General features: G+C 50.4%; 1 protein-coding gene across 12 annotated transcripts in view; it reads left to right on the forward strand.

The window, feature by feature from the left end:
* The window catches only part of CUX1 (cut like homeobox 1), a 468245-nt gene that overhangs the window by 81492 nt on the left and 359207 nt on the right, over nt 1-27546 (forward strand). For 10 of the 12 annotated variants that reach the window (XM_054656168.2, XM_054656169.2, XM_003949225.6 and 7 more), the window contains exon 2: nt 18489-18599. In XM_054656168.2, the coding sequence (XP_054512143.1) occupies nt 18489-18599 (111 nt within the window). Of the gene's footprint in view, nt 1-15702; nt 15838-18488; nt 18600-27546 lie in introns of those variants that run through there. The other 2 variants (XM_016957921.4, XM_054656167.1) reach the window with 2 other exon arrangements.

Raw genomic sequence — 27546 nt, forward strand, 5'->3', positions numbered from 1 at the left:
TCATGGGCAACAGTTTACTATTTTCACACCCAGCTTCAATGTTAAATGAACCCCAGACTATAGCGTGACCAGTCTGATATTATCATCCCCAAATCTTTATAGTTTCAGCTCTTGGGATGGATGACTGAATAACCAATTTTTTTCCAGTGTGGTGGTCTTAGGGTTTTGCTTATTGGTGTGTGTGTTTCAAGAGGTACCTCTGTTCCTTGGACTTGATGTAAGTGGCAAGTCATGTAAAAAGCTGGATTTTATCAATAGTTTTTGTCTAAAAACCAAAACCAAAAAATTCTTCCCCTGCAGTACCAGTGCTTGAAATAAACCGCCCTCCTACCCCCACCCAGCTTGCCTGCGTGGATCCAGTAGCACCCCCGGTACCCCGGTGGGCCTTTTTGGCAGCCCCGAGGGGTCAGGGATCTAGGGGGAAGAGTCACCGCAGGGAGCGCAGATGTACTTGGAGTGGGGAATGGTTGGAGGGGACCCATTCCCCTGCTTTAAACCGCAAATGTCTTTTGATATCTAGTAAAATTGGCAAGCAGAATGATTGAAAACATGTGAGAGGTAACTGGATCTAAGTCTCAAGTAGTACATATTTGAGAAGTTTTCCCCAATGTAAAAGTCACTCTTTAAGAGCCTTAAACTAATAAAAACAAGGAAATTCCATGTTACGGCTGCCACTCGGCCTTTTCATTTTTATTCCAGAAGTCAGATCTGACAGGTCAGCAGCTCACTGGCTCTGGGCTCCCCGTGTTTAAAGCAGTGGGGACGAGGAGAAGAACTGGCAGCCGCCGGGACGGGGAAGTCTCCAACGCCATTCAGTGCCAGGCTCGTAATTCCCTCTTAGTTTATCCTATTTTCTCTTCTTGGGGCGGCTTCCTGTATGTACTTTATTCACTGAAGCTGCTTCAGGATTCCTTCAGAGACTATTCTTGTTTCTTTCCATTTCTGTGTCTTTTTTTTTTTTTTTTTTTTTTGAGACAGAGTCTCGCCCTGTGGCCTGGGCTGGAGTGCAGCGGCGCGACCTTGGCTCACTGCAACCTCCGCCTCCCGGGTTCAAGTGATTCTCCTGCGTCAGCCTCCTGAGTAGCTGGGATTACAGGCACGCACCACCACACCTGGCTAATATTTATATTTTTAGTAGAGACAGGGTTTTGCCATGTTGGCCAGGCCGGTCTCGAACTCCTGACCACAGGTGATCTGCCTGCTTTGGCCCCCCACAGTGCTGGGATTACAAAGCATAAGCCACCGCACCCGGCTAATTTCCTTTATAGTTACACTAGCTTGGAAGAATAACATACTGAGTGGCGTGGAAGGCGTTGGTGCACATAGGTGCAGCATCCCAGAGCCCCGTCCACTGGCGGCTGCTTGTGCATGGCTGCCTGTGGCTTCTTGTCTGTGATGGAACCTCGTGGGCAGAGAAGTGGCTGGAGAGCATCACCAAGGCTGCCTGGTCCAAGTTGCTTCCTGTTGCTGCATGGGCAGTGTTCTGGTGTCCAGACCCTGGGTGGTAGTGATAAGATGGTGATGGGGTGGAGTGGGTCCTTATAGATCCCACATTACTGAGCGGCCTTTTGCCCTTCAAACCAGATCACAATCCCCTCCCTGCCAGTTGGTCCTCAAGAAGTCACAGGAGGCTGGGCGCAGTGGCTCACGCCTGTAATCCCAGCACTTTGGGAGGCCAAGGCTGGTGGATCACTTGAGGTCAGGAGTTCGAGACCAGCCTGGTCAACATGGCAAAACCCGGTCTCTACTAAAAATACAAAAAAAATTAGCCAGGTGTGGTGGTGCACTCTTGTGATCCCAGCTACTCGGGAGGCTGAGACAGGAGAATCTCTTGAACCCAGGAGGCAGAGGTTGCAGTGAGTCAAGATTCGATTGTGTCACTGCACTCCAGTCTGAGTGATTCTGTCTCAAAAAAATAAAAAAATAAAGAAGTCACAGGAGGCCCAGCATACAGAGAACATCAGGTATAGAGAGATGTCCTTCCTGGGCCAAAACAGGTGGTGTCATTTTGCTGAGTTTGATAGAGAAAAAGTCCTGATGTCTGTGTACATAAGAACTCACGTCTAGAGTGCGAGAAAAACCGGTGATGAGAACTTGAACTTGGAGGAGTCACAGGGAGATCGGGAAAGCTTGGTAATTGGCATGAATTTCCTACCTCCAGGGGCCTGGCACAGAGACCTAGGATGAAGAGGGGGCCATCGAGCATGGTGTGAACTTGGAGAGTGTGGGGAGCTGCCCCAGCCGAGGGCACTGGATGGGAATTCATGCCAGAACCCCATCACATAGCGGCAGGAGCTGTAATTGTGCTTCTTAATTGTGTATCTTCATTTAGTGTGAGTTTAGGTGGTTAGCAATAGCTCTTTAGCTAGCTTTACAGAGTCTAAGTTAAAGAGCCCCTCAGCTATCTTGTAGAAAGCGCCCTGGACAGGATGGGGTGATGCTGACAGCTGGAGTCACTGTTCCAGCGCCCAGAATGGGGAGACTAGCAGCACTTCTGGGCAGCCCATGAAGCAGCCTCTTCCCTCTGCCTGTGTCCCTCATGTCCAGCAGAGCTAGAAGTGAAACTCACTGAGGATTGACGCGGCCCCTTTAAAATCGCATCTCCGCTCTTGGCACCAGGAGCTGTCATGTAGTGTAACCTGTTGGTGCCCAGAACCCAGGTTTCCTGGTGGCAGCCAGCGGTACCGGTGCCAGGAGGCAGCGAAGGAATCACTTGCGACGCCCGCTCTCTCCGCCATATGAGTGTCGTTCTGCGGGGCCATCTGGCTGGCAGCAGCTCTCAGCCAATGGCAGGATGTTGTAAACCTCACTCGCCGAATGCGGCACCGAAAATCTTGAAAATTAACTGCAAAAATAAAATCAAAGCTGGCTCCGAGATGGTATTTCTTGGCCTGGCATAAGCTCTCCGGATGAACTTGCTCTGCCTTGTTGATAGATGCCTCTTACTAGTTTGGTTTTTTCCCAGGAGCCAGTTGGCATCTTTTAACTTTTCCTTGTAAAATCCAGGCAGAAACATTTTGAGAGCTTTCTGGAGTTTTTATTTGCTAATTAAAATGTGAGAAGGGAACACAGCCACAGGTAGAGGTCTAGTGCAAGCCACAGCTGTGATTCAGAAGAAGAAAAAAAAAAGCCAAACCTGACAGTTTCAAAATGAAGTTATTAGCACTTCACCTATAACTGTGATAGCTTTTAACTTGCATGATCCGTCTCTTAGGCACCACCTCCCATCCGAACCCCAGAGCATATGGGAAAAGGAGCTTATGTGTGTAAGTTGCAGGATACTTAATCACTGAAGAATCTAACAATGATAACTACTATCTCTCTGGAACTTTTTTTTAACTTAGAAGAGTATGTCTTGTTCTGTTTATATATCACATAGTTTTCCAACGACCCTGGGAGATGAGGTAGGTGGTATATTTTACCAGTGGGAAAATCGATGCTCAGGAAGTCTTGGTGACTTGCTCAAGTTCCCATAACAAGAAGCTGCTGAATCCAGGATGGAACCTGGTCTACCCCAAATGCCCCTACTGCTTCCTAGGGCCCAGTAATGCCCCTGGGTAGGGTGGGCCCAGCTCTGGAAGAAACAGGGCTATACAAAAAATCACCCAATATTGGGTCACCAGCCTTCTTCTACTTGCAAAATAATTAAGCAAAATCTGTTTTTATTTGTTTTTGAGATGGAGTCTTGCTTTGTCACCCAGGTTAGAGTGCAGTGGTGAGAACTTGGTTCACTGCAACCTCCATCCCTAGGGTTCTAGCGATTCTCCTGCCTTAGCCTCCCGAGTAACTGTGATTACAGACTTGCACCACCACGCCCGGCTATTTTTTTGTATTTTTAATAGAGACAGTGTTTTGCCATGTTGGCCAGGCTGGTCTCGAACTCCTGACCTCAGGTGATCCACCTGCCTTGGCCTCCCAAAGTGCTGGGGTTACAGGTGTGAGCCACTGTGCCTGGCCACAAAATCTATTTTAATTCTGCAAGTCATAAGCAGCCAGTGGCCCACCAGGCCCAGCTGTACGTTCCCAGGGACCCCCCAAAGCGTATATGTCCCGGGCACACACACACTAGGTGGTTTGTTTTGTTCCCCAGCAGCCCGTGTCTGCCCAGGCAGATGTTAGTGGCTGAGAAACCCCAACAGGGAGTGAGCCACAGGCTCGCGGGTGGCTTCCCCGCCAGTGTTCTCCTCGCGAAGGGGAAGGGAGCCCTTGCCAGAATGGCTGGTGCCCTAACAAATTGATTCCTGCCAAACAATAGAAATAAATATTTTCAGCAGACAGAAATGTTGGCTCTGAAAGCATTCAAATTAAAGGCTTATTTCTGAAACAAATACTTTAGGAGGAAAACATTTTTACCAGCGCAGATGAGATCAGAGCTATTCCTTTTGGCAGTGGCAGGACTATTTTGAGACTCAGCCACAACGGTTTCCCTGCCCCGTCTCGTTTTTCACTGATGACCTCGCCCCCTGTTTCATGGAGACAGGGAATTGCATTCAGCTAGAGGCATGGGGAAGAGATGGTGGCATGGTGTTCTGCAGAGAGCCTCAGTTGGACAGTCGGCCGAATCTGAATTCAAATCCAGGCCCTACCTCTCCTGCTATGATTTCGACAAAGCCGGTCAGTCATCTGATCATCAGCTTCCTCAGTCTGTGAAATGGGGCGGTACCTCCCTTGCAATGGTTAATAGCGTTATCCTCAGGACCTGGGGGTCATTGGAGGCCAGCACTGTCCCTAGAACTCTCTGTGTTGATTAAATGGTCTCTGCCCGCCCCAGCAAATATAATTGCCACTAGCTACATGTAACTGTTGGGCCCTTGAAGTATGGCAGCTGAAATGGAGGGAACAAATTTTAAATTTAACTTAGATGAAATGTAATCCACATGTGGCCACTGGCTACCATTTTGGATAGTGCAGTTCCCATTCATCCCTCTCATTTCATTAGTTGGTCCCTGGAGCCAATTAATTGGTTGGAGGGTCAACACACTACAAATCTCCCAAGTCTTTCTCTGTGCCGGATGCAGCTGTGCGGAGTTGGGGCCTGTCTGTTGTCTTTGACATCCGTCTTCTGTCCTGCAAACAGAGCAGTGGGGCAGTGCCATCGAGCTGGGCAGAGGAATTAATATCTTAGCCATCAACTGCCCAAATCAACCTTCATGGGCATCTCTTAATTTTCTAAGAGATGGGGTCTTGCTGTGTTGTCCAGGCAGGACTCGTGGGCTCTTTCCGCCTCAGCCTCCCGAGTAGCTGGGACTACAGTTGTGCACCACCACACCCCTCTGATATTTCTTAATTTTAATGGCTGATGTTTCTTAATTTTAACAAGTTCCCATATGTCTCATGATGTATGCTAAGTATAAAAAGAATAAGAGAAGGCATGAAGTCAAGGGGCCTGTTTCCCGGGCATTTGTTTCAGTGGTGAGTCACATTCATGCGAAGCCTCGGTTTCCTTATCTGTAAGACCAGATCAGCAAACCACCTGTGGCTGCCTCTCTCCCTGGTTGACCCCGAGGCCAAGAGGAGGGGCAGGGTCAGCAGCCGGCCAGACCTCAGTAGCCCCTCCCCATCGTGGTATGGGGGAACACAGGAGGTAGAAAACAAGTGACCTACCCAAGGCGGGTGGTGGCGGGGGAGGTCCCACTTTAACAGGAGGCAAGATGGCCGGGAGAAAGCTATGGGGAACCCAGGCAAATGGAGATGAGCAGACCCCAAGAACCGTACCCTAGGGGGCTGGCTGGGTGGGGGGAATTAGGGTCCTTTGGGCTCCTTGCAGAGCCGAAGATTGTAGTGGGGAGCACTGCGTGTGCCTACAAGGCTGAGCCTGGCAGGCAGAATTGTGTGTTGTTTTGAGATAACAGCCACAACAGAGCAGTAAAGAATACTGCTTATAAAACGGACTTTTTTTGTAGCTCAAAAATGGTCAAATATCAGTAATGTCATGTGGTTTGAGTAATCCATAAAGCAGAGCCCTTCTCGTTAGGGCTGAGAATTATCCTCCCCTCTCCCTGCCACAGAGCCGGCCACGTGGCCTGCCCCCGGCACCTGCTCCGCCTTACATGTCATTATGCGTCTCCGAGACAGCGTCTCTCACATCTCACCGTTTAAATGAGCGTCTAGCAAGTATTCTATGGAGTGCAATGCTTGTTGGATACATCTGGCATTTTCATCTTCGCAGAGTGGGTTTGTGACGGGGTGAAAAACAAAAAAACAAATTCTTGATTCTTGATGGAAATCTCTCAGTTCTGAGAGATTTATAAAAAAGGCTTGTAGGAAAACTTTGTACGCATAGCTTTTATACTCATAGACCAAATTATAATTTTTTATTCAATCTTATTTTCTGAATAGGTAACGTGTTCACTTGGTCTAAAATCAAAATTTTAGCCAGGTCCGGTCACTCGCACCTGTAATGGCAGTACTTTGGGAGGCTGAGGTGGGGGGCGTTCACTTGAGCTCAGGAGTAACATGGCAAAACCGCGTCTTTACAAAACACACACACACACACACACACACACACACACACACACACACACACACAAATTAGCTGGACATGGTGGCACATGCCCGTAATCCCAGCTACTCAGATGGCTGAGGCGGGAGGATTGCTTGAGCCCAGGAGTTCGAGGCTGCAGTGAACTGTGATTGCATCACTGCACTCCAGCCTGGGTGACACAGTGAGACCCTGTCTCCAAAAAAATAAAATTTGTATGTTTATATACTGAGAAATTTTGTCTCCGCCTCTGTCCCTTTTTACCCCTACTGTCTACCCTAAGTCAGTACTGTACTTCTGTTCATTTTCTGGGGGTGTGCTGAACAGATTCAAGAGAATAGCATTTCCATGGAAAGGCCGCAGCTCGTAAGTTTCACTTGAATTTCCGTGATTGGGAGTTAATATCAAATGATCTCTCAGAATCAAGAAATACTGATACATATCAAATGTATAATAACATTTTGAGAATTTTTTTTTTTTTTTTTTCAGACAGAGTCTCACTCTGTTGCCCAGGCTGGAGTGCAGTGGTGTGATCTTGGCTCACTGCAACCTCTGCCTCCCGGGTTCAAGCGATTCTCCTGCCTCAGCCTCCCAAGTAGCTGAGATTGCAGGCGCCCACCACCACGCCCAGCTAATTTTTGTATTTTTAGTAGAGATGGGGTTTCACCATGTTGGCCAGGCTGGTCTCAAAGTCCTGACCTCAGGTGATCCCCCTGCCTTGCCCTCCCAAAGTGCTGGGATTACAGGCGTGAGCCACTGCGCCTGGCCCCATTTTGAGAATTAAAGGAACATGGGCACGTAATCTTTATACGAGGTGGAGTCAGATTGAATAGCAAGAGGAAGAGAAACTGACGTCCACGCTCATTGCACTGGGCGTTTTATGTGACTTAATCCTCATAGCAGCTCTATGAAGTATGTATCAGAGGGTGTCCCCATTTTACATTAAATCGCTTGTCTGGATCACTCAGCTGGGGAGGGTGAGAGCCAGGTGACCTACCCAAGGCTGTGTCTCTGGGTGGGGGGCTCAGAACCTCTCTCCCTCGTTTTGTAGTAGCCAGACATTGTCTCGTATAAACTATGGCAACTGGAAGTGAACCAGGTCTTTTCCTGCCCTCTGATTTTGGTGGAAGATGTGACCTACCCAGGAAAAGCACTATGATTTTAGGAGTTTAGGTGCACAAAGCTGTTTTCCAAGCATGCTCATTCTTCTCCCAATTTGGGACTCATTGCTGCCTCTCTGCCTTCATCTGTGGGGCCAAGGGAGCTGGAGCGACAGCCACAGCAGACCGCTCTGCATCCCTGTATGCGTTGTGGGAAACAGCAGAGGAGGTGGCGTTGCGCCCATGTTACAGATTCTAGATTCTGTTCACCCGACAGGCAGTGGGAATCCGTGTTCACGCTGGTCCCTTGGATCAGAAATTCAGTGCCCTTCCCTCCACACCATGCTGTAGACACCTCTTTCCTCTCCTAGACCCGGAACATCCTCTCTTCTTCAGGGTACTGGGGACCAAGATCCACCCTCGTGGTGAGAAAACCACACCATAAATAAACACAGCCACCATACGCCGTGAGATCTGGCCAAGAGGTTTCCTTCTGTTCATTCGGCCCTAATCTCCAAGATGGGAAAGCATTGCCAGCTGCCCTGTGTAGAGATTCCTGAACATGCAGTGTTTCTTATTAACCCGCCAGATAACCAGAAAATCAGTCTTTGGGCAAGCGCTTGCTTCTCCACGTGCCCAGTATTTTCTTTCTTTCTTTTTCTTTTTTTAATGAGACAGGGTCTTGCTCTGTCGCCCAGGCTGGGCTCGAACTTCTGACCTGAAGTGATCCTCCCACCACAGCCTCCCAAATAGCTGGGACTACAGGTGTGTGCCACCATGCCCAGCTAACTTTTTTTTTTTTTTTTGGAGAGACAGGGTGTTGCTATGTGGCCCAAGCTGGTCTCAAAGTACTGGGCTCAAGTGATCCCCCCACCTCGGCCTTCCAAAGTGTTGGGATTACAGGTGTGAGCCACTGTGGCCAGCTATTCTTTAATTTACTAGCGCCGACTACATGCCTGTGATGTCCCCAGGACCCTGCAAAGTTCTGGGAAATTCATAGTGAGCAAAACACAGTCCTTGCTGGAGTTCACAGCCCATGGGGAGACGGCACCAACCCTGTGCCCAGACTAGGGGAGCTGCCACGCAGCCACTCACTGAGCTGGGCACACAGGTTCCCATCTCTTATGAGGTGAGGCAGGAGGAGCAGGGAGGGAGCTGGGGAAGTGGCATCAGAACATTTTTTGGAAGAGAGAAAGGAAAGGTTTCCAAGCAGAAGGAACAGCCTGTGGCGAGGTCCGAGGGGAAAGGAGGGGACCCTGTTCCCTGGGGACACTAGGGGAACGTCAGCATGCCAGGTCAGGGTTCTGGGGAGCCCTGGGTGGTCTTATCCATGGCCCCCAGGAAGCCACAGAAGGCATTTGAGCAGGGAACGCCAAGCTCACGGCGGGCTTTGGCAGGACGCGCCCCGTGTCCTGGAGGACTGCGTCCTGGTCATCTTTCCAGGCCCCTACTATATGCTCTTGAGGACTAGGAAGGGTGCCTCCTTCTCTGCATTAGGCTGACTCCTAGCAGCTGCCGTATCTCCAGCTTTCCTGTTTTCAATTATGCTTTTTGTCTCCTTTTCCTCATTGCAAGCCCAGGCCTGTGTGGGGTGGTGGAGTGGGTGGGAGCTCACTGCTTAGGTGGGTGGGCAGTGTGGGTGGTGGTGGTTCCATGGGTCTCTCCCTCCCACTGTCCCATCTTTGCCACTCATCTGCTGCCCCCCACTCCCGGACCCCTTTTGGAGGTCAGTCTCACTCTGTGGAAACCCTGGCTTCCTGGTTCGAGATGCCCCCTCTGGCCCACGTGTCTGACATCACGTACCAGAACACTGTGGCCATCATTCAGGATTTTTTATGACACAGTAGTGAATCAAAGCCTGTCAGTGGGAAAGTGATGGGGAAGGATTAAGTGTCTGAGAACATTTGGGAAATATGAGGTTAGACCTGGTTCTCAAACTTATGAAATAAGTGAAAACATGAATGTTCACTTTGGGAATTCTGCAAGATTCTCCTTTAAATGGAGTCCATGAAGAGAACAAAATGAATTTTCTGCAGCGTTACGCAGGAGCACTTTTCTGGAAATGAGGTTTCCTAGGACTTTGTCAGCCCTTCAAAGCCTAGGTCTCCTTACTAGAGGGGAAGAAGTGAGATTTTATTTATTTTTATTTTTATTTTTTATTTTTTGAGACCAGAGTCTCACTCTGTTTCCCAGGCTGGAGTGCAATGGCACAATCTCGGCTCATTGCAACCTCTGCCCCCTGGGTTCAAGCGTTTCTCATGTCTCAGCCTCCCGAATAGCTGGGATTACAGGTGTACGTCACCACACCCGGCGAATTTTTGTATTTTTAGTAGAGACAGGGTTTCACCATGTTGGCCTGGCTGGTTTCGAACTTCTGACCTCAGGTGATCCACCTGCTCCAGCCTCCCAAAGTTCTGGGATTACAGGTGTGAGCCACCCACTGGCCACAAACTTATGAAATAAGCAAAAACATGAACTTTAACTTTAGGAATCTACAAGGTTCTCCTTTAAATGGAGCCCACGAAGAGAATAAATGAACTTTCTGCAAATGAGATGTCCTAAGACCTTGTCAGCCCTTCAAAGCCTAGGTCTCATTACTGGAGGGGAAAAAGTAAGATTTTAAAATATCAATGTTTAGCCAGAGTCAGTGGCTTACCCCTGTAACCCCAGCACTTTGAGGAGGCTGAGGTGGGAGGATCGCCTGAGCCCAGGAATTCGAGACCAGCCAGGACAACATAGCAAGACTCCCATCTATTAAAGAAAAAAAAACCATTGTTTACTTTTAGGAGTAGGCATTACATTTACGTGCTTAAAATACCAAAGGTACTCAAGTGTAGATATGAAAGACTTTCCTGCCCCCAAGTGAGTGCCCAGCCCCTTAATTTCCCTCCCTGGTATGGATACTACCAGTATCTTATGTTTGTAGAACCTTCTACAGAACCTTGTGTAGGTAGAAGCAGATTCTATGCATCTATGTGTATCTGTGTATTTGCAGTGACTAGATTGATTGCTGTTGATGGACATATTCTGGGGAGGTGTTTTTACACTTCCATTACTGAGCACAGGCTCACAGGATGGCACTTTCCCGCATGCACCACCATGCCGGGCTGATTTTTGTATTTTTAGTAGAGACAGGGTTTCACCATATTGGCCAGGCTGGTATGGAACTCCTGACCTCAGGTAATCTGCTCGCCTCGGCCTCCCAAAGTGCTGGGATTACGGGCGTGAACCACTGCGCCCAGCCTGTTTTTTGTTTGTTTGTTTGTTTGTTTTTGAATAGAGACGGAGTTTCACTGTGTTGGCCAGGCTGGTTTTGAACTCCTGATCTCACGTGATCCACCCACCTCAGCCTTCCAAAGTGCTGGGATTACAGGTGTGAGCCACCGTGCCTGGCCTTGATTTCTCCCTTTTCTAAGCCCCCCACCTCTGTTTTTGTCCCATGGTCTGGTCCTGTCGGCCTTGTTGCACCTGGCAGTCAGGGTTGACTTGTGATTTACTTGTACCATCCCTGGAGCCCCTGGCCTGGTGGGGGATGCTGGTGGCAGAATGAATTCGGGTCTGAGGTCAAGCATGTGTCTGTGAGAGTACAGAAAATGAACTGTGATGTAGCGTTTACCGTGCCACAAACTTGAAATGCATCATCTTGATTATGTCCAGAGAAAGGAAGTCATTTGACCACAGCCACACAGGTTACAATGGGGATGCGGCCTGGAATCCAGGTGTGAGCTACCAAACCCAGCCCACATACACTTTAAAGATGAGCAAATCCAGGCTGTAATCCCAGCACTTAGGGAGGCTGAGGTGGGAGGATCGCTTGAGGCCAGGAGTCCAGTCAGGTTTGGGAGGCCGAGACAAGAGGATCGCTTGAGCCCAGGAGTCCAGTTTAGGTTTGGTAGGCTGAGGCGGGAGGATCGCTTGAGGCCAGGAGTCCAGTTCAGGTTTGGGAGGCCGAGGCGGGAGGATCTCTTGAGGCCAGGAGTCCAGTTCAGGTTTGGGAGGCCGAGGCGGGAGGATCTCTTGAGGCCAGGAGTCCAGTTCAGGTTTGGGAGGCCGAGGCGGGAGGATCTCTTGAGGCCAGGAGTCCAGTTCAGGTTTGGGAGGCCGAGGTGGGAAAATTGCTTGAGGCCAGGACTTCAGTTTAGACACCACTGTTCGAAGCGTCTTGGGATGTTTTCAGTAGGGGACTTGGAGAGGTGATGGAAAGAGGCTGGTGGGTGGGCTTAGGCCCACCACCCCTTTCTAGCCAGAGAACCCTCCATTCATCGAAATGATTCTGTTGTTGGAAATGAAACAAAAAATAAAATGGTCTTAGGACCTTCCTGTGCAGGAACCATGGCCGACCTTTCCCTTTTTGTACAAGTGATCTATTTTTTTCACTAGCAAAACCATTTAAGATTTCTATATAGGATGTGCTGTTTGATTAGTTTGACAGATAATCCCCCAAGAAACATCAGATGAACTCACTCTTTGGATTAAAGTTTGAGATAATAAAACAAGAATACTTGTGTTGCTGATGTGGCCAGTCCAAGTATGTTTTTCCCACCAGCCCAGGGGTTCTGGGGGCAGGATGCATCCTTTGCAGGCCTAGAAGGACCCACCCTGTGGGAGCCTGGCCCTGTGCGTCTGCAGAGAGCACTTGCCGGAAATCTCAGTGGGAAATGGTGGGGATGCCTCCCATACCCCCACTTTAAAACAAACAACTGACAATTACACTTTTTTTTTTGAGGCAGAGTCTTGCTCTGTTGCCCAGACTGAAGTGCGGTGGCACCATCTCAGCTCACTGCAACCTCCGCCTCCCGAGTTCAAGCGATTCTCCTGCCTCAGCCTCTCAAGTAGCTGGGATTACAGATGCACACCACCATGCCCAGCTAATTTTTTGTATTTTTAGTAGAGACGGGGTTTCACCATGATGGCTAAGCTGGTTTCGAACTCCTGACAATTATACTTTTTGAGACAGGGTCTCCCTCTGTCACCCAGGCTGGAGCACAGTGGCTTGATTATGACTCACTGCAGCCTTGACCTCCTGGGCTCAAATGATCCTCCCGCCTTAGCCCCCCAAGTAGCTGGAACCACAGGCACCCACCACCGTGTCCAGCTAATTTTTGTATTTTTTGTAGAGATAGGGTTTTGCCATGTTGGCCAGGCTGGTCTCAAACTCCTGGGCTCAAGCGATCTGCCTGCCTAGACCTCCCAAAGTGCTAGAATTACAGGCATCATCCACTGTTCCCGGCCCACATACACTTTAAAGGTGAACAAATCCAAGCCAGGCATGGTGGCTTATGCCTGTAATTCCGCACTTCGGCAGGCCAAGGCGGGCAGATCGCTTGAGGCCAGGAGTTCAAGACTAGTCTGGCCAACATGGCGAAACCCCCTCTCTACTAAAAATATAAAAATTAGCTGGGCATAGTGGCTCATGCCTGTAATCCCAGCTTCTCAGGAGGCTGGGTCTTGAACCCTGGACGTGAAGGTTAACCAGTGAGCCAAGATCACACCAGTGCACCCCAGCCTGGGCGACCGAGCAAGACTGTCTCAAAAAAAAAAAAAAAAAAAAAAAAAAAAAGATGGGCAAATCCGAATGGATCTCTGGTGTTATTTAAATACTTATTTGGGAAAAAAATTTTCCCACTATTTCTGTTAAGCAGACAGCTGGTTACATGGTAGTTTTTTAATTTTGTTTTTAATAACATCTGAAATGCCTGGCAGAAAGTCTGGAGTTGGGGGCAGAGAGAAACTTAAAATGTTAGGAGCTTTGCCCTTTGAGGAGCTGTCAGAATTGGAGAAAAAAACATCCCAGAAATTGTAATCAGTGAGGAAAACAGGATTCCAGCTATCCACAGCACCCCAGCTGTACACCAGCGTCACGGGATGAGGGATGCCTGTGTGCACGTAGCCCTTGGTTTCTGAGCTGAGACAGCAGCAGCCAGGCCGACTTGGTGATAGGCTTGGCCTGCCCCTGCAGTGGACTGCCTGGGCCTGGGCCTGGGCCTGGGCCTTGGTCTCAGCCCTGTGGTGGATGATCTGAGCCTTGGCTTTGGCCCTCCAGTGGATGGTCTGAGCCTTGGCCTTGGCCTTGGTCCTGTGGTGGATGACCTGAGCCTTGGCAATTGGCCTTGGCCCTCCAGTGGATGACCTGAGCTTTGGCCTTGGCCTTGGTCCTGCCATGGATGACCTGAGCCTTGGTCTTGGCCTTGGTCCTGCAGTGGATGACCTGAGCCCTGGCCTTGGCCTTGGCCCTCCAGTGGATGACCTGAGCCTTGGCGTTGGCCTTGGCCTTGGTCCTGCCGTGGATGGCCTGAGCCTTGGTCTTGGCCTTGGTCCTGCAGTAGACAACCTGAGCCTTGGCAATTGGCCTTGGCCCTCCAGTGGATGACCTGAGCCGTGGCCTTGGCCTTGGCCTTGGTTCTGCTGTGGACGACCTGAGCCTTGGCCTTGACCTTGGCCCTCCAGTGGATGACCTGAGCCTTGACCTTGACCCGCCAGTGGATGACCTGAGCCTTGGCCTTGACCTCTGAAGCTGTTCTGTGCAATGGCGGGGCTCCTGTTGGTGACACCCACTTGCTGAGTCTACACCTGGGAAGCTCTTGGTCAGCTCGGCCCATTGACTTGAGTGAGGAATAGTTGCTGTCCAGCGAGTGCTGGGGGTGTAAGGTGGACTGGGCCACACGGCTGCCAAGGGGCCGGCTGGGTGGGACTGAAACCTGACCCATGTGGGTCCTCATTGCCTCCTGACATCAGTCATCCTGTGATCTCTTAGAAAGATAAAAACACATTTTCTGCGTTCTGGTGCCTCTCCTTGCCAGACATTTTCTCAGTAAAGTTTCTGTCTCAGCCTCGTTGGAAGTGCCAGGTTCTGAGCCCATCAGTTTGCTGCTAGCCTGCCAGCTTCCCATGACCTGGGACCTGGGACCAGGGGCCCGCAGGTGTTTCTAGCTGGAGAGGAGTTCTAGATCTGAGCGGATACCCTCCTCTGTCTTCCTCGGGAGAGTTCTGGCTTGGCTTGGTGGTGTTTTCTGTGACCAGCAGTGGCCACCGCCACCACCAACCCCTCTTCCTCCTCCCCTCTTCCTCCCCCTCCCCCCTCCCTCCTCCTCCTCCATCTCCATACGCCCTGAGACTGGCCAGTGGGCAGCATATTGTGCAAGAAACAGCTGTTGTTTTGACAAAGGACATACTCGCCTCACTTCTTGCATCACCAGACCCACGAGGCTCTGGATTCCAGGCCTCTGCCCCTGCAGGTGGACACACAGACCGTAACGCAGAGGCTCACGTGTCCCACACTATGCATTACCATTTGTGTACGCACTCGTTCACATTTAGCAGGATTGTAAAAATTAATAGATAGTGCAGTTCTTCCAGCTAGAGAATGCATCCAAATGGCAAGACAGTCCAAAGATACACACTATGGAGTAAGTCCCTCTCCCCACCGGCCCCTCTGGAGAGAGCCAGGCATGGTCACAAGTTTCTTCTGTATCCCTCTGGAGATAATCACAGCCTATGCGAGCATATGGATGGATATTCTTTTAAACATTGTGTTGCGGTTTGCTTTTTGGCTTGCATGTATCTGATGATTATCATATCCCTTACAATGCACCGTGTTTTTTTACATTACAGGAAAATCTGTGAGGGGCTAAACCGACAGGGTATTGCTGGGCATGGAGGAGGTTGGGTCCAGGTTTTTAATGCCTTTCAGATGTGACGACTCTCCATACGCCTTCTCACATGTGACCCGTGACTCATGGGCCGAGGCCTCTGCATTTGGGACCCCCACCTCCACCTCCCCAAGATGCATTTCATTCCCTTGTTAATGTGTCATTGTAGTTGACGCTTTGAGGATAGGCAGGCTTGGTAGATAATAAAACAGTATTTGGCTTATGTTTAATCGCTGTCTCCTCCCACAGCCCGAGAACGCCTTAGCGTCCTTCAGAAAGGATTTGGTGGTACTGGTTTTTATGTATGTGTGTGTTGTTTTTTAAAAAAATTTTCTCCAAGGGACCTGGTCAAAGATTTCAAGCCTTAAATCTGATCAACCCAATCTGGGGCGGCGGCAGCTCAGTCTCTCCTCCTCGCTGTGCCAATCTGTTTCTGTGGTGGCGGGTGGCGGCTCGGTGTTAAATTTGGAGACCCCCGTGGGTTTCCCATGCCGACCTGCATATGTCTGCAGGCACGGGGAAGGGAGGGCCGCAGACCCCCGTTGAGTCCCCGACTGCCAGCAGCAAGTTGCCGCAGGCGCACTGGCTCTGCAGCCCCGGGATCAAGGTGGGTTCACCTTGCACCGGGCCACCTGTTTCAGTTTCCTCCTCCACCAGGCAGGCTCTCTGACAGATCAGCCCAGGGAGGGGCAGGTGGGGACCGAGGGGGACGGAGGGGGCCCACAGACCCCCGGCTCATCTGGCATCTTCCCCAGCGTTTCCCACACTTGACCCATTAGATGAGAAGTTGGGGGTCGGGGCTGGGACCCCACCTTCATACCTCCAGCGCCTGCCGACTCAAAGACATCGGTAGATGCCCACCGATTGGGTAACTGCCCCCAGCACCCCCACCCTGCTAGGCTTCCATGCAGTGGGGGAAGTAGGGACCCCCGGCCGAAAGCAGTCATGTTCTTTTTGTTTTTCTCCTAAGTTTTCTGCGTCTGTGTGCGATTGGAACGAAACATCAACTCTTTTTTTTTCTTTTTTGTCATATTTCAATATTGGCTTTCTTCCCCGCCTTCTTTCGAAGGCTCCTTTTATAACTTCGGCTGCTGCTGCTTAAATATAGATGTCGAAGCCCTCCTCCCTCCAGATTGTTTATATTTTTGAAGAGCCTTCTGCTTCGCTGTGACTGCTCCTCTCTTATCTGTATCCCCCGTTCCACCACATTGGTTTCGGTTGCTCTTTTTTTTTTTTCCCTGCCTTCCCTTAACTGGGATGTGTTTCAAATGTGGTCTATCAAAATGTTCAGTGTTTCCCTTTTTTCTGCAATAGCTTTGACATCTGTTCTTGAATTCTAGCCCACGTTATTCCTTAGGACTTGTTTGCCCAAGATGTGCCTGAATGCCAGAAATACTAAGGGGAGAAGAGTGTGGTGTGGTGGTATCTTCCCCTCATTGCCTGGTTTGTTGTTTTATTGTCGTTGTTTTTTTTTCTTTCCTCCCCTGCTTTTTAAAGTGTCTACGATTCCTTCCTTCTTCCTTCCTTCCTTCCTTCCTTCCCTCCCTCCCTCTCTCCCTCTTTCCCTCCCTCCCTCCATCCTTCCCTCCCTCCGTCCTTCCCTCCTTCCTTCCTTCCCTTCTTCCTTCCTTCCTTCCTTTCTTCTTTCTTTCTTTTTTCCCTTGGGACACCTCACTCATGCCCAGGCTGGAGTGCAGTGGCGTGATCTCGGCTCACTGCAACCTCTGCCTCCCCGGTTCAAGCGATTCTCTTGCCTCAGCCTCCTGAGTAGCTGGGATTACAGGCGCCCACCACCATGCCTGGCTAATTTTTGTATTTTTAGTAGAGACAGGGTTTCGCCATGTTGGCCAGGCTGGTCTCAAACTCCTGACCTCGGGTGATCCACCCACCTCGGCCTCCCAAAGTGCTGGGATTACAGGCGTGAGCCACCTCGCCTGGCCTGTCCATGATTTGTAAGTTGACAGCATGATTTCATCCCATCCGGCATGGCCCACCCCGTAGTGGTACCAAGGAAGCATTTCCCAGCAAGAACTTGTAACGTGTAGGTTTGCTGGTTTACTTCCGCCAAGGAGGAAAGCCTGTGGGACTTGGTGAGGTGGGTGGTGGGGGGTGGAGAAGGAGAGGCTCTAGTGTGCTTCTTGGAGGCGTGGGGATAAATCTTCAGCTTTGATTTTTCTCGCCGTTCAGCTCTGCTTGGACTCAGGGTGATGGTCCCCACCGTGAGAAGCCAGCTGGAGCAGCCACCTTGGATCCCAGCAGAACGGGCCGCTGTGTGTCTTTAGTTGCCGAAGCGACTCGGCAGGAAAACAGGCCTTTTGGTGGCGACAGCAGTGTGTCCTTGGGCGCCTGCTGTCAGCCTGGAACACCATTCTGGGGCCATCTGCTGCAGGCTTGTTGGAAACAGATCCTCTTGGCAGCTCTTCCCAGAATTTCTGAGGCCAGGGCACAGGTTCTCTGGCGCGTTGATTATCGGTTTGTTGCGGGGAGCAGAGCCCAGAGTCCTCAGCCCCCTAGCGGGTCCCTCATGGGGAACCCACTCCTGGTGGTCCTCAGCGTTCCCGCGCAAGTAATGTGATCTGAGAATAACTGCCAATGCCAGGTGCCTCGTTTCTGAAAAGTGGTTGGAAATAATTATTCTTGGAATTTACCTTTTAAAGGTCCCTCTTGAAAACTAATCATAGGTTAATGGTCTCGAACATGATGCTTGGCCTAGAGTGAGCTCACCATAAACATTTGTTGAATGAATACAAACCAAGTATTACTCCCAGAGATCCCAGGCCCACAGCATTGAAGGACGGCCACACGGAATGCCCCGAGGAGGGGACAGATCAGCAGAAGGACTAGAGCCCAGGAGAGTGGCTGGCTGGAAGGAACCCTTGGGAAGAAGAGGCGTGGAGCAACTTGGGGAGGCGGGTGCTTTGGGCATTAGCCTGATAGTTGTAGCTGGAGCAAGAAAGATGTTTCTGTGTATTCTGTTATGGGAACAGTCATTTATGGTGTGCACATTGAGGCACGACCCATGATGTTGAACGAGCTTGGTTTTCTCAACCACTTCACATGGGACAGACGTGGGATGGGGGGATAATGTTCATTTCTCTGCCTTCCCGCCACCCTCCAGCCCCTCCTCTGCCAATGAGTTGATGTTCCTTAGAGCCACTGGGGTCTCTCCCCCAGTGTTCTGGTCAAATGCAAATAGGACCCTCCTCTAGTACACAGTGCAGTTACAATCTCACTTTTCCTTTCCTGTTTCCCCAACAGAGAGAACTCGATGCCACCGCAACGGTATTGGCGAACCGGCAGGATGAAAGTGAGCAGTCCAGAAAGCGGCTTATCGAACAGAGCCGGGAGTTCAAGAAGAACACTCCAGAGGTGAGGCGCGTGACCATCATGTTCGCTTTGAAGGGATCTTAGAATGCTGGTGCATGTTCAGGCGACGCTCCGTGAGCATTTCATTTTCATCAGACGAACGCACGGCCGGCAAACAACCCGTTTCTTTCCCCAGATGTCTTCAGCCCCATTTCCAGCAGAACGCATGCCATCCTGCAGGCTGTGGGGATGTGGAAATTGATAGGTTGTCTGGAAATATGAAAGTCAGAGCCAATTCCAGGTGCAGATACTGGACAAGCTTGGTCTGTAAGAACACGTGGGCAGGTGTGTGGGTGTCTCAGACCCTCGAGCTCATCCCAGACCCTGTCCCATGTCAGTTAGCAAGCCACCAAAGTCCATAAGGGATCCTGTGGGGTGGAAGGTCCGCGGGGCCTGCTTCCCCGTTGCTGGTGCAGGCGGAGTGTCTGAAGGCTGCACGCATCTGGGCATAGCAATGCGCCTAACGCTTCTTGTAAAACAGACATTTCGCCTGCTAGGCCTTTTAAATGCCTCTCTGTTTCTTGAAATATGCCATAAAGGGCAATGGAAATGTGCTTTTTATATACTCCTGTTTTTTCTCTCGTGAGTGTGCAATCGGGGGACAGTGTTGAGTTGCTGGGGTGGCGTTTTTCTGCTCGTTTCCTGGCCCCTTCTTCCTTCCCTTCAACCCTATCAGGGGCTTACTAAGGAAAAAAAAACACACATCCAAGCGTGTTGCAGGCAGATGAGCAGTCGCGGGAATGGCTTTCCGGGTGACATCTGCCAGTTTGGTCCCCATGGCGCTTATCCCGCGGGCTCGGACCCCAGCCTCTCTTACATCTTCCCCTTGTATGGGAAGGGGTTGCAGTAGCCCATAGCTTCGGCCCGGCTTCCAGGCTTGGGGAATCTTCTCTGTAGCTCTTGGCTCCTCCATATAAGACATAGGAACATGCCTGGAGGCAAAGCTCCTTTCTAGGAGAGATGCCCCTCTCTTACTTACATAATATTGCTGGGGAATTATATGTGAATTGCATTTTTAAAAGCGGACTCGTTTAAAATGTTTCAAAAGAGGCTTGCTAGTCAAGGGACTGCTGGCATGAATCATTATGGAAAACAAATTAATAACCTTCTGTCTTCAGAATAAATATTTTGGGAGAAAGCTTGGTAGCAGAGTAGAAAGAAGGCAGCCTTTGGCCACAGAGCCAGCTAAGGGTTCAAATCTCACACCCGCTGCTTGCCTCGGCTGCCCCTAAATGTGGGTACTCCATGTTTCACGAGACCAAAAATGCAGGTGGGAGTCACTGGTGCTTGGGGGTTTCTGCCTTCTCTGCCAGTGTTGGGGAGTGGGGGGCCCTATTCTCCATGTCAGCCTTGCCATGAGTAAAAACAGGAGGAAAAAAAGAGCTAGGGACAGAACGTCCTTCTTCTGTTGCCTCCAGCGGCTTCAGAGCAGACTTTCCTGGAACTCCGGTTTCCTGAGCGCTTGTCCTTGACTCAGTTTCCCCAGCCCAAGCCCTGCCACATCCATCGTGCTAGCTCCTCTTAGTGCCGTTCCTGTAGCTAGTGGTCATCCGCCGTTCTGTATTGTCACTGCCCTTTCCTCGGTGACCATATGTCTGAGGGTTTCCATAGAAAATCTTAGAGGTTTGGCTGGGCGCAGTGGCTCACGCCTATAATTTCAACACTTTGGAAGGCTGAGGCAAGCAATCACTTGAGGTCAGGAGTTCAAGACCAGCCTGGGCAACATAACAAGACTCATCTCTGTTATAAAAGGTAAAAAGAAAAAAGAAAACATTTTGTGATTAAAAACAAACAAAGAAACAAAAAAACCCAGAAAATCTTAGAGGGGCAAGGCCATCCTTCAGAGGCCACGGACAATAAATGCACGAGTGTATTCAGCCAGAGAATGAGGTTCCTAAGAGGCCTGGCTTCCTGGGTGTTCCTCAGAAGTCCCCAACTCCTAGTGACAGTGGAGGAGGAGCGTGTCCCCCTTCGGTCACCCTGTCCGTTCCTTATGCTCTGCTGATAAATGCCGCTTGTACTGCACTGAGCCCTATCCCTCCATCGTGCCTTGTGTCGAATTCCACATTAGTTACTCAAAGACACCTGGCCTTAAACTTGGCGTTTTTATCTCCTTCTGATCCCAATAAATGGAAGAGGTTTGGGGAGGCGGCAGCCTGGTAGGTACCTGCCACTTGGGGCATTTCTTCTCAGGACACATTTTTAGACTCTGTCTTCATGGAGAAAGGGGCTAGAACACACCAGGAAGGGGAGGCAGATGATGGAAGGTCACCACCTGCTTGGCCCCGACCCCGCCACTGCCAGTGGGTGGAGGGTGGTGCCCACTTCCTCATCTTTGGCTGTAGTAACGAGGGTCTCACTGCAGCATGTGGTCCTGGGGAGGTGGGGAGAGGGGAGCTGGCTGCAGGCTCCTGCCCTGCCAGCCCTATGCGCTTTCTCATCCAAGGACCAACCTGGAAATCTGTGGGGCGCCCACGCGGAAAGTCCAAGACGAGACCCACTTCACTTGTGCCAGCAGCCAGAGCTTCCTGCTGGTAACTTTTTTTTTATTTTTTGAGACAGAGTCTTGCCCTCAGGTTGGAGGGCCACCCAATCGCTCAGGTTGGAGTGCAGTGTCACAATCTCGGCTCACTGCAACCTCCGCCTCCTGGGTTCAAGTGATTCTCCTGCTTCAGCCTCCCAAGTAGCTGGGATTACAGGCGCATGCCACCACCACACCCAGCTAATTTTTATGTTTTTAGTAGATTTCACTATGTTGGCCAGGCTGGTCTCGAACTCCTGACCTCAGGTGATCCGCCCACCTCGGCCTCCCAAAGTGCTGGGATTACAGGCATGAGCCACTGCGCCCAGCCCTCCTGCTGGAACTGTTGAAACCACATAAGACCAGAACAGTGGTGGAAGTGGGGTGCTGTGGCCGGAGTGTGCTGGGTGTGCAGGAGGCGGAGTTCCCTGCTGTTCCCTGTGACAGCAGGTGTGTGTGTGTGGGGGGGGAGCTGTGACAGTACGTGTGTGTGTAGATAGCACATGTGTGGAGCCTCAGCTCAGTGCCTGGCCTGTGCCCCAAGGGGACACTGGGTCACCGTTTGTTTGGGGTCTCAGTCTTGAGGAGCCACCACTGCCCTGACACTGGTTGCTCCTCTGGCCACACCGCAGGATTGATTACTAACCGTGGAGGTGACGTCGGGTTGTTGCATGTGTAGAAGCAAGGCTTGCTTAGAGCTTTCGCCCGTGGGGTAGGACAGCCTGGCTTACCGGGAGGAGGGTGTCCTCTTCCTTATGGATGCAGCCCACGATCCCCACGGCAACGTACCTTCCAGGGCACAGCGTGGCAGAGCCAGGGCTGGTGGTGTTCCTGCTGGTGTGACACCAAGGGTGTTGATCTTGATGGAAACGCCCACGTCTCTCTTTGTTCTGGGAAAGAAGGAAAGGTTACCCGGTGTCTGATGAATGTCTAATGTGTTCCACGGGGAGGATTAGGCACCCGCGAGGGTTCAGTGGGGAGTAAAGTTTGTCTGCCATGGGAGATTTCACCTTCTAGACTGGCCCTTCCCAGATGTCACTGGGAAAAGCTCTAGGCCAGGAGGGAAAAGGTGGGCTGTGACGGGGAGGTGGCCAGGGAGGGGTGCTGTGTGGTGGCTGGGACTCCGACAGGCGGGAGAAGCCACAGGAACATCAGGAGGTGAGCGCCAGGATGGCTGGAGCCTTGAAGGGTTTTTCTGGGGACAGGATCCTGCTCTGTCACCCAGGCTGGAGCGCAGCGGCACGATCACAGCTCACTACAGCCTCCAACTCCTGGGCTCAAGTGATCCCTCCGTCTCAGTGTCCCGAGTAGCTGGGATTACAGGAATATGGCACCACAGTGCCTGGCTAGTATATTTTATTTTATTTTATTTTTATTATTATTTTTTTTTTTCTTCAAGAGTCTTGCTCTGTTGCCCAGGCTGGAGTGCAGTAGCACGATCTTGGCTCACTGCAACTTCCACCTTCTGTGTTCAAGCAGTTCTTCTGCCTCAGCCTCCCGAGTAGCTGGGATTACAGGCATGCGCCACCACACCCAGCTAATTTTTTTGTATTTTTAGTAGAGGTGAGTTTTCACCATGTTGCCCAGGCTGGTCTTGAACTCCTGACCTTGTGATCCACCCGCCTCAGCCTCCCAAAATGCTGGGATTACAGGTGTAAGCCACCGCGCCTGGCCGTAGTTTTTTAATTTTCTGTAGAAACAGAGCCTTTTGCTGTTGCCCAGGCTAGTCTCAAACTCCTGTGCTCAAGCAGGGTCCTCCCACTTTGGCCTCCCAAAGTGCTAGGATTACAGGCACGAGCCACCGTGCCCAGTTGAAGGTTTTCTGTTTAGAATTAGTTTTTTAAAGTTTCAGTTTTATATCATTAGATTAATATATTTGCCATCATTTGATATTGTGTCTTTTTAATCCAGAAATTGTAGTTAATTTGCAGAAGATTGCAGTTACTCTGCAGATAAAATTGTATACATTTTCTTTGAATCTACAAAAAGAGTCCCTTTGAAAGAAAAACGTTTTTAAATGTTCTAACTGAACATCCATTCCCTATTGAATTAAGAATCAATCATGGAACATAATAGGCGGTGGAGTGTTTCTAGGGTATATTGCTTTCTATATTTTTGTTTTTTTGGAATATAGTGGCACAATCATAGCTTACTGTGGCCTCGATGTCCTGAGCTCAGGCGATCCTCTCCTTATAGCCTCCAGAGTAGCTGGGACTATAGGTGCGTGCCACCACACCCTGCTAATTTTATGTTTTGAAGAGACCGGGTCTCACTTTGTTGCCCAGGCTGGTCTCAGACTCCTGGGCTCAAGCTAAATCACCCACCTTGGCTTCCCAAAGTGTCGGGATTACAGGTGTGAGCCACTGCGCCCAGCTCTGATTTTTGTATTTCTTACTTCAGGCGACATACTTAGTAGCTGTGCGTCTTGGGGCAGATACCTCCCAAAGCCCCAGTTCTGTCATCTATAAATAATGTAACAACAGGGCCCCGCTCGCAGGGTTGCTGTGTGCACATATGTGTGTGTACATACCCATGTGCCTGTACGAGAAGGGCTGCGCACAGGCCTGTCCCTAGAGTTTAGCTTATGTTCATTATTAGTATTAACCTGGGAATACTCACCGTGTAACTCATGAGATACAGTGGATTTCTGTTCCTCAGAGCTAGCTTGGGGAATTTCTATGTTTTATTTTATTTTATTTATTTATTTATTTACTTACTTATTTATGAGGTGGAGTTTCACTCTTGATACCCAGGCTGGACTGCAGTGGCGCCATCTCTGCTCACTGCAACCTCCACCTCCCAGGTTCAAGTGATTGTCTTGCCTTAACCTTCTGAGTAGCTGGAATTACATGCACCCGTCACCATGCCCGGCTAATTTTTTTGTATTTTTAGTAGAGACGGAGTTCCACCATGTTGGCCAGGCTGGTCTTGAACTCCTGACTTCAGGTGATCCACCCGCCTCGGCCTCCCGAAGTGCCAAGTGGCAGGAGTCACCACACCCGGCCTTAGCTCGGGCAACTTTTAAAAAAAATAACAACAAATATAGGTAGTTTCAGCTTAAAGTGTTTCAAAAGTTGGTTTGTGGCCAGACACGGTGGCTTACGCCTGTAATCCCAGTGCTTTGGGAGGCTGAGGTGAGAGGATCGCTTCAGACCAGGAGTTTGAGACCATCCTGGGCAACATAGTGAGATTCCATCTCTACAAAAAAATCAAAAGATTAGCCAGGATGGTGGTGTACACTTGTAGTCCCAGCTACTTGGGAGGCTGAGGTGGGAGGATGGCTTGAGCCCAGGAGGTTGAGGCTGCAGTGAGCCATGATCATACCACTGCACTCCAGCCTGGGCAACAAAGTGAGATCCTGTCTCAAAAAAAAAAAAATTGGTTTGTAATAACAATTAATCATCTTACAAATATTTATTGAACACCTTCCATGTGCCAGACAGTTTGGCCCTGGGAATAAAACCCTATCTCCATTCTTTAAAAAGTTTCTTATCTTTCTTAGCAAGCAAATAGAACCCAATGGCAGAGCGTGTTAAGTGCTAGGATAGAATGACTGGAATCTTCTGACTGTAGACTTTCCCCACAGAAACACTCTTATGTCAGTGGTGATAAAGTTCTCTGGATAAGCCACATATGGCTCAGTAACCCTTTTTATAGATAAACAGTTCTGCTTTTTGAGCCTTGGTTCTTAACCTTTAAAATATCCATGAAAGTTGAGGACCTACGCACCTGGGAAATGCACGTTTGCAGTTTCTGGGGGGCTCCCAGACACTCATCCATGCAGCCTTAGTTTAGAACACAGTTCTCTGGGCCCATAGTCCCAGTTTCAGCTCACCATTCCAGGAGAACCACGTGGGTCACCTCTACTCTCCTTCTCCTCCTTGTGTCCTGGGGTGGAAGGGGATGAAGGAGGGAGGAGGGGGGACTCTAGAGCTTTGGGGTGGGTGACAGATGAGTACCAAGGCCTGACCGCTGGGCAGGGACAGGGTGTGCCTGGCCTTGGGCTGGGTGCTGGGGAGTGGGAGATGGGTGAAGGAGCAAGGCCACCTGATGTGACAAGGGGCTCCACGGGCTGGCAGCAGGGGCAGCACCTCTGCACTGGACTGGCCACAGCGTGTCAGGAGGGAGCAGCAGCAGCTTTCTGGAAGCCTGGTGGTGTTAGAATCATGTATGTGAGCAGTGGAGGCTGAAAGCCTAGCTCTCGCAAACCCCAGAAAGTGTCTCTTAGCTTTTCCGTTTGCCGTTTGCTTTTCCATGGCTTTGATCGCGGCCAAACTCCGATTTCCCGCGTGTGTGATTCCAGAGTTCTTCTGGAGGCGAGGTTACGGGAGGTCTGCAGCATGTCTGACCTGCAGCCCTGGCTCACTGGCCTGGCTGTAGGGAGTTAGTGGATGGAGAGTGGCTGGACAGTTTGGAGACCAGGTAACCCAGTGTGGGGTCCTCCCTGGAGAAACCCCCAGTGCTCCTGCGACATCGGCCTGGCTTCAGGGCTCTGCTATTTGAATGTGATGCTCAACTCTCCAATAAATGGTCGTCTGTGTTAGGCTTGCTTCCAGAAAGAGCTCAGGGATGGTTTTGGGTTTTGTTCTGCTTCTTTTCAATATGGGAGGAACCTTCCCTGATGGGAGAAAAGAGAGGAGGAGAACCACATTCCTGAGATGCTGTGATTTTATCGTGAAACCATCCCCAGCCCTCATCCTGGTGACGTCAGTCGGCCCAGTCCTACTCCAGAACGCTTCTTGGGTGTCTGTCTGCAGGACTTTGCTCAGTTAATTTTTGTCTCCTCTAAAACAGACCCCGTTGCTCTGGGAGGAGAGCCGAGCTGCGGCTCAGGGGCCGTCACTGGTCATTTTTGCCCTGATGTATTTTTGCCTCTACATTTCTTGATCTCTGGAACGTTAATCCCAATGATGCCTGGTCTGCGGTGCTCACAGTCTGCGTCTGTGCTTTCTACACCTGTCCTGCTCAGATGCACATGATGTCACACCCAGGTCTCCATCCTGGCTCTTGTTGGCTGCGGCAGCAGCCCTGACTGTCGGGGACGCCTGGCTCAGCACGCCCACCTTGCAACAGGGAGCACTCTGTGCTGCTCACAGAATTGCCCATCCACTTTCTTTTCCTTTCCTGGGTGCCAACATCTTCCTCTGCCCCTTCTACGCCGGCCTGGCGCATTTCTCTGATTTCTGTGTTCCCGGGTAGCCGTTGTAAAAATTCAGGCTTGGGAGTTATCTTGAGATAGGACTTGGAAAGGAATCTTTTACCATCGTTGAAATTGGCTAGATTTGTGGATTCTTTCCCAACCCTGGCAGGCGCGGCGAGGGGAGGAGGTCCCTCCTTTTTATTGATCAGGATGCACTGTGTGCGGGGTAAGCCAGGAAGCCACGCACCTGATGCTATCTCTGCCACGGTGAGGAGGACAGAGGATGGGAAGATGCTGTGAACTTTTATGATTCGTTTTTCACTCTCGGTGAGAAAAGGAGCTAGCAGGATGGGTGAGGGAGTGGAGGGTAGTAATATATAGTTGTGGCCTGGGCCCAAACGCATTTAGTCACTGCCTCGACAGCCTTTATATAGACACCACCAGAGTGACTCAGCCTGGAAAAAGAGAGTCACTTAAAAATAAAGTTGCGACTCCAGTGGACACGTGGTGCACAGGCTGCCCTGAGATAGTCACCAGGGCTCCATGGCCCTGCACGCCCCCCAGGGCCCTGGGCGAGTCAGGTGGTGAAGTGAGGGTGATTGTTGTAACCCCATCTTGGCATTGTCGTGAGGATTTAGCAAAGTCACATATCATCCCAATTACTTTTTTCCTTTTTTTTTTTTCTTTTTGGAGACAGAGTCTTGCTCTGTGGCCCAGGCTGGAGAGCAGTGGCATGATCTCACCTCACTGCAGCCTCAACCTCCCAGCCTCAAATGATCCTCCCACCTCAGCCTCCCGAGTAGCTGGGACTACAGGCGTGCACCACCACACCTGGTTATTTTTTTTTTTATTTTTTATTTTTTGTAGAGATGGGGGGTCTCACTTTGTTGCCTGGGCTGATCTCGAACTCCTGGGCTCAAGCGATCCTCCCACCTCAGCCTCCCAAAATGTTGGGATTACAGGCATGAGCCACCACACCTGGCCTTTGATGCTTTCTAAACATGAAACAGCATCCAGGCATCATTGGCTACTCCTTGATATGTCAGTGTTACCCACTGGACTCTCAACTCTTCTCTGTTATCAACAAATCTTGTTTTACTCCTCATTAGACCCTAAAACCACTGCACACAGAAAAGTGAAAAGCCCAGCCTCATTTTCCTTTCATCACGTTGAGCCCATTGAGTTGGCTTCATTGAAGGCCCACAGCCCTGATGTGACACAATGGGGCCTTTTTTTGAGCTAGAATTCCACTCCGTCACCCGGGTTGGAGTACAGTGGCTCGATCTCGG

Source organism: Pan troglodytes, chromosome 6, assembly GCF_028858775.2.
Source record: "Pan troglodytes isolate AG18354 chromosome 6, NHGRI_mPanTro3-v2.0_pri, whole genome shotgun sequence".
Lineage (NCBI taxonomy): Eukaryota > Metazoa > Chordata > Mammalia > Primates > Hominidae > Pan > Pan troglodytes.